The sequence below is a fragment of the Ruditapes philippinarum genome, unplaced genomic scaffold, assembly GCF_026571515.1.
Source record: "Ruditapes philippinarum isolate M1 unplaced genomic scaffold, ASM2657151v2 ctg6653_1_1_1_1, whole genome shotgun sequence".
Lineage (NCBI taxonomy): Eukaryota > Metazoa > Mollusca > Bivalvia > Venerida > Veneridae > Ruditapes > Ruditapes philippinarum.
This window is the reverse complement of record NW_026860564.1, coordinates 79,900-87,566: the sequence shown is the minus strand read 5'-3', so window position 1 is coordinate 87,566 and position 7,667 is coordinate 79,900. Positions and strand designations below refer to the sequence as shown.

General features: G+C 37.3%; 1 protein-coding gene across 1 annotated transcript; it reads right to left on the bottom strand.

Annotated features, from left to right (window-relative positions):
• Window positions 1-1,365: 1,365 nt before the first annotated feature.
• LOC132760626 (uncharacterized) lies at window positions 1,366-2,990 on the bottom strand. Its single transcript, XM_060752637.1, has 2 exons — window positions 2,976-2,990; window positions 1,366-2,775 (listed from the first exon to the last, which is right to left on the bottom strand). Exons 1-2 carry the CDS (start codon window positions 2,988-2,990, stop codon window positions 1,366-1,368), a joined length of 1,425 nt encoding a protein of 474 aa, XP_060608620.1.
• Between the last annotated feature and the right edge of the window lie 4,677 nt (window positions 2,991-7,667).

Genomic DNA, 7,667 nt, shown 5'->3' with positions numbered 1-7,667 from the left:
TATATTGTGGCTAGTAAGAACATGCGCACCATGTATGTTGTGGCTAGTAAGAACATGTGCATCATGTAATTTGTGGCTAGTAAGAACATGCGCACCATGTATGTTGTGGCTAGTAAGAACATGCGCATCATGTATGTTGTGGCTAGTAAGAACATGTGCACCATGTATATTGTGGCTAGTAAGAACATGCGCACCATGTATATTGTGGCTAGTAAGACATGCGCACCATGTATATTGTGGCTAGTAAGAACATGCGCACCATGTATGTTGTGGCTAGTAAGTACATGTGCATCATGTATGTTGTGGCTAGTAAGAACATGTGCATCATGTATGTTGTGGGCTAGTAAGAACATGCGCATCATGTATGTTGTGGCTAGTAAGAACATGCGCATCATGTATGTTGTGGCTAGTAAGAACATGCGCACCATGTATATTGTGGCTAGTAAGAACATGCGCACCATGTATATTGTGGCTAGTAAGTACATGTGCATCATGTATGTTGTGGCTAGTAAGTACATGTGCACCATGTACCCTGTTTGCAGGTATTCTCGCGGTACTAAGGAAATAAAGTCATATAATGACAAACAAAATATTTACCTTGTTGTTCTTTCCTTTTCTTCATCCAAGTTAACCAATAATTGATTTATTTACATGAAAAAAATCGATATAAAACATTTCAATTTTATTTTCCGCCATTTTATAAACAGGTACCCTGACCTTTGAATAGAAGTTATTTATATTCTCGCGGTAAAATCTATACCATACAGTAGGCTTTCAGCAAGTCAAAGATGTGTAAACTACCTAATGCAATTAACTGAACAATAACTGTACTAAAAGTTTCAACAAGTGTGACTTTATAATTAATGCAAAAACATGTCTATAATCAAATTTGTCTGAGCACAAGGTAAGTTGATTTGTAATATTTCCTGTCACAAGAGTTATTCTTCAGTTACACAATGTGGGCATCTGAACACAGTAGCCCTTCTTACTACTGTAATTGGTGTACAAAATCTAAGATGTACCCAATGAGAGCAAAAATTACACTGAGCCCACTTTGTGAAGACAATACTAACACAATGCTTGAGTTGAGTGGGTGTGTAGAGCTTGCAGACACAACATTTGTCTCTCTCCTCTATCTCAATATCAGTATCACTGTCTGACATATGTGATGGAGAGTCCAAAGATATAGGTACCCTGTCTTAGATGTTCCAGATGTGCTAGGAACTGGTTCTTCATGCTCCTTACTCTTCCTCTGCTTCTTAGACGGTGTTTGTATGGGATTTTTTTGTCTATTTTGAACAGTTTTCTCAGATTTGGCACCCTTAGACTTCCTTTGATTTTGCAGAACATGTGTATTTCTTTCATTTATAACAGATTTCCCATTATGTATGGTGGAATGAATTTTTTCTTAGGTCTTTGTTTGACAGTGTTAATTTGTCTCTTTGCAAAGAAAGTGACAGATTCATCATACAAAATGGTTTCTTGCGAGTCAGAGGGCTCTTCTGGTTGCTGTGGTGCCTTTTCGGTTGATTCAACTTGTGTATCCAGTCCCTGGCACTGATCATGATTTTCACTGGAATAAATTGATGAAGGTGCAGTGTCACTCTTGGAAATTTGAGACCCATCAAATGGATATATTCCTGATTTTTTGAAAGCTGATGTGATGTTTGATGGAGAGAAAGCTTTCAAGTACGGCTTAGAAGTTAGTGAAGCAATTTCATATTTGGTGATGTATACACCCGGGTTATGCTGCAAATACTGTTGACACTCAGTATAGTAGAAGGCTTTGAATGGGCCATAAACACCAACATCCAGTGGTTGCGTGAGATGACTGGTATGTGGGGGAAGTACAAAGAGGACCACATTCCTCTGTCTAGCCCACTCATTCAAAGTCAACGATAAATGACTTTTGTGCCCATCATACAGGATCAATGTGGCTGGTCTATCTGAAGAGACAGAATCAAGGTTGCAGTGCTTCGCAAGATGTCTCGTGACATAATCTTCAAAAATTTCACCATTCACCCAACCACTATCCGACATTGTACCATCTGCACCAGGTTGAGCACCTTCCATGAACTGAGAATTAAACCTTTTCCCAGGGAATATATAAAAAGGAGGCACATGATTTCCAAGGGCATTTGCTCCTCCTATTATTGTTACATTGGAAGATCTTGGTGAGGTAATTGCCTGAGGTTTATCATTTTTCCCACAAACTATTTTAGGTGGTGAGTGCTGGGTGCTTACTCCTGTTTCATCTATATTATAGATTCTTTCAGGTGAATTGATTAAGTCATTGTCATCTAGAATATTCTTCAGTTTTTTGAAATAGTTGTTTATTTTTTCTTCAGAGGCACCTTTAGCTCTGGCCAAATCAAGCTTTTGAGGCTTGACAGCTTTCAAGTCTGGGTTTCTTTTCATGAAACTATAGTACCACACAGTACTTAAACCATCCTTTGCAACAACTTTCTTCCCCATTGACCTGGCATAGTCAGCAGCCATAAATCTTACGTTGGTCATGGTGTAGCCATATCCGATACTGGCCATATACTTTATATGCTGTGCTAACTTGTCCTCCTCAAGAGAAGACAATAGAGTCTCTGGTCCAGGACGTGCCTCAAGGGTGACATTGTGTCTAGTCCTGTCTCTCAAAGTAGACTCCGGGACATGGTACACTCTAGATGCCCGATAAACAGACATGCCATTTGAAACACAACCTGCATAGGCTCTCTTAAGGCTTTCCTTGTCATATGGCTGCTTAAGCCTGCTTTGGGACCCCTGAAAAAAAAAACAACAAAAAACTATGGTATGGTATAGGTTTTGAAGTTTTAGGCAACAACAACAAAACAAATGGAGTCCTGTCAGCAGACGGAAGATGTCAATCTTAAAATGGAGGAAAGTTACCAAAGAATAGATATTTTTGTGAATGATTTAGTTAAAGTTTTGCATTTACAAGGTAAAATTTGTGATTTACTTACCTTTAGTCGGTTCATTACTGTAAAATGTTACTCAAAACACTGCTGAATAAAAGTAGGTCACAAATATTTACTATAGGTGGCGCTGTGATTCAACCTCGTGAAAAATAAAAATAACGCGAGAATAGATTTAACGCGAGAATACCAGCAAACAGTATATGTTGTGGCTAGTAAGTACATGCGCATCATGTATATTGTGGCTAGTAAGTACATGCGCACCATGTATATTGTGGCTAGTAAGAACATGCGCACCATGTATATTGTGGCTAGTAAGAACATGCGCACCATGTATGTTGTGGCTAGTAAGAACATGTGCATCATGTATATTGTGGCTAGTAAGAACATGCGCACCATGTATGTTGTGGCTAGTAAGTACATGTGCATCATGTATGTTGTGGCTAGTAAGAACATGTGCATCATGTATATTGTGGCTAGTAAGAACATGCGCACCATGTATGTTGTGGCTAGTAAGAACATGTGCACCATGTATATTGTGGCTAGTAAGAACATGCGCACCATGTATGTTGTGGCTAGTAAGAACATGCGCACCATGTATGTTGTGGCTAGTAAGTACATGTGCACCATGTATATTGTGGCTAGTAAGAACATGTGCATCATGTATGTTGTGGCTAGTAAGAACATGTGCATCATGTATGTTGTGGCTAGTAAGTACATGCGCATCATGTATATTGTGGCTAGTAAGAACATGTGCACCATGTATATTGTGGCTAGTAAGAACATGCGCACCATGTATGTTGTGGCTAGTAAGTACATGTGCATCATGTATATTGTGGCTAGTAAGAACATGTGCATCATGTATGTTGTGGCTAGTAAGAACATGTGCATCATGTATATTGTGGCTAGTAAGAACATGTACATCATGTATATTGTGGCTAGTAAGTACATGTGCATCATGTATGTTGTGGCTAGTAAGAACATGTACACCATGTATATTGTGGCTAGTAAGTACATGTGCATCATGTATATTGTGGCTAGTAAGAACATGTGCATCATGTATGTTGTGGCTAGTAAGTACATGTGCACCATGTATATTGTGGCAGGTAAGAACATGCGCACCATGTATATTGTGGCTAGTAAGAACATGTGCATCATGTATGTTGTGGCTAGTAAGAACATGCGCACCATGTATGTTGTGGCTAGTAAGAACATGCGCATCATGTATGTTGTGGCTAGTAAGAACATGTGCATCATGTATATTGTGGCTAGTAAGAACATGCGCACCATGTATGTTGTGGCTAGTAAGTACATGTGCATCATGTATGTTGTGGCTAGTAAGTACATGTGCATCATGTATATTGTGGCTAGTAAGAACATGTGCATCATGTATGTTGTGGCTAGTAAGTACATGTGCACCATGTATATTGTGGCTAGTAAGTACATGTGCACCATGTATATTGTGGCTAGTAAGTACATGTGCATCATGTATGTTGTGGCTAGTAAGTACATGTGCATCATGTATGTTGTGGCTAGTAAGAACATGCGCACCATGTATGTTGTGGCTAGTAAGTACATGTGCACCATGTATGTTGTGGCGTACCTCAGGATAATAGAGCAAGAGGAAATCACTGTGGTGAATTACAACAGTTTACATGCTTTGAAAATTGATTTAATGATTTACGATGTTATATGTATCTATGATATGTACATTACAGACAGGTTGAAAATAATGAATACGGTTCGTATGTCTTATATCTAAGCTAAACAGGTTGTCAAACTCACGAATGATCTTGAAAAACAAATACTTTCATGGAAACATTTCAATGACGTGTATAATAAAAATGTCTCAGCAACCGTATTTGGTATTTAGTTTCTATCAATGGGATTTACTGTAATAGAAATTAGTCCATTTATTTACTGTGTTGCTTGTTTCGGCACAATTGGGCATTACTAATGCACATTTCGAGCGTTATTTTTACATCCCTGCGTTACTGATATGCATGGTGGTGTCTATATAATTTCAGTTACATGACTGGTGTCACATTGATATACCGATATACCGTCACACGTCGGCGGAGTATTCTCATCAAAGCACACACATATAGTGTCAGCTTTCCTGATGTAACGAAAACACTGTGCTTTATTAAATGACGGGTGATAAGAAAAAGCTCTAAATCTGAAAACATGCTACTGTTTCTTTGTCAGAAAGCTATTTTAAAATTTAACAAAACACACCGTATTACCGGCGGCAATGATGGCAGATCACTGCAGTGATGGCAGATAGCTGAAATTTACCGCTAGGTACAGGTAGGTTATAAATTTGGTTGGTATTATTATATTAAATCTTTTTCGATGCACATACCGCTTTAATTACTTTTCTATCTTGAGATAATATTAGAAATGATAGTTTAACGTCTCAATTACGACTAAAAGGGCGCAAAGAATAGAGGAAGTGATTACAGATTGACCTTGGTTTTCTGTCAGAATGTTATAGCCACTTTCATGGTATTTCTGTCATCGACGGCAGCATTTAAAAAAAGTATCTGCCTAGAACGGCAGCATTTTTCTTCAACCGGACCAGATTGAACGTCTGTAAAACTTTCAAGAAAAGACTCACATGATAGATATTTGGCTTGCTTGACCCCAATGGATGAACGTCTATATTAATAACACGAAATCCTGCCATTTAGTTAAAACTTGAGATATTTTGAACAAAAAACAGACATTTTCACGGATTTTTCCGAAGCTGTCACTTTTATCCTGCTCAAAATAGTCTCAAAACAGGAAAAACGAGCCCAAAATTACTTAACAGTATCTCCAGTCAATGGACAATAGTTTCATAGCAATGAGATGGGCCGTATTTGTGAAATATGATAATACCAACCAAATTTATAACCTACCTGTACCTAGCGGTAAATTTCAGCTATCTGCCATCACTGCAGTGATCTGCCATCACTGCCGCCGGTAATACGGTGTGCAAAATATGCTTAAAAAAATACTTTCAATATATGTGTGTTACTTGCGGAAGCTATAAATTTATATATGCATGACACCGAAAGCTCCTTAATTAAGTACGGAATCTTGTTTTCAACTAAAGCGATACACGAAACCAAGAAATTGAGCACTTTTCATGCTGTGATTGTAACACAAAGTCGACATCCTGACTCACAACCAAAAATTTAAGAGAAAAGGAAAAGTTGATTTAAAGCAAAAATATCATAGCACATATCACAAAAAGTTGATACTAGCAGTTTTCATCATGATTGTACTTATTGTTGTAAATTTTGGGTCGAAATTAGCCTGATAATTGCCGTGGGAAGAACTTTTCACGTTACATTTACGCCACGAGTTAATAAAGAAATTTCTCGCTTCCACGTATGTCCTTAGTCGAAAATTTGATGGTTGAAACAGGATTCTGTACCTTCATTGGTTTTTAATATTAAATGGCTTGAGGCATCAGTACATTTAAAATTTTACACTATTGAAACAAAAGTTAATGAAGTATGGAGGTACATTTTAAAGAGATATTGCTTTTGTTGTGCACCTTATTTGCCTCTACTTGTGGAATTAATCATTCAAAGGGTAAGCGCTTTAATTTTAATCGTTTTATTTACTTCACATTTCGGTTGCCCACTTTATCAGGATAATCGTTTTTGGAGGAAGTGCATGAATACGGCATAAATGTTATTATCTCTAATAAGGACCTCGGATTTTAAGATATTGTTAACAATGGAGCACAGAACCAAACCTGTGCCCCCGGATTAGTAGTCAAGTGTAATACCAATGGACGATGGATCCGATCTTTATTATTGGTATAGAACTAATAAAATAATATGATTTCTCGATTTGCTTTGTGTGATGTATTTGCAGGCATATTGATTCTTTTGGAAAATGGTATTGATAGTATCTGTTTTCTGGTTGCAAAGGTTTTCGTCCGCTGAAATAAAAATCTTAAATATCATATAAGATATGACAAATCATCACGGTTATACAATTTTGATGTTTTTCTGTTTCAAAATTCAAATAATAAATTTTTAAATAACTGGCATTAAATATATTTATATATGAGCTGCGTCACGACAAAAGCAACATAATGCGTTTGCGACCAGCATAGATTCAGACCAGCCTGCGTATACGCGCAGTCTGATCAGGATCCCAGCTGTTCGCTTACCAACCCTATAACAACTAGGGACACTGATAGCGATCAACAAGGATCCTGATCAGATTGCGCGCACGTGCAGGCTGGTCTGGATCCATGCTGGTCGCTAACGCACAATGTTGGTTTTGTCATGGCGCGACTCATATATCACTATACACTTTTAAGACAACATTATTTACAACGATAAGGAATGTAAATTAAATATCTCTAACATTATCTTAAAGTGAATCAAAGTCATATTTTAGGAAGGATAGCAACTTTATCTTGGTGGTCAATGCACTTTTAAATATTTTCTGACAATGGTTATACATTATAGTAGTTTTCTTCCTTCTAGAATCTAAATATGAACCACAAACAAGATGGAACCCATGGCATGATTTCAGAAACCAGAGAGGAATCGCCGTTAACAAAGGGAAAGGTAATAAAGGTTATATATAACGACTTGACAGAGCGGTGTCTCAGATTATATATATTTCATAACTACTTTTTTATTCTTATATAGATTTAATTATATTACAGAGCTAACGTCTATTAAATTCGTTTTTTAATCAGTGAAAACAAACAGTTAAACATGAACT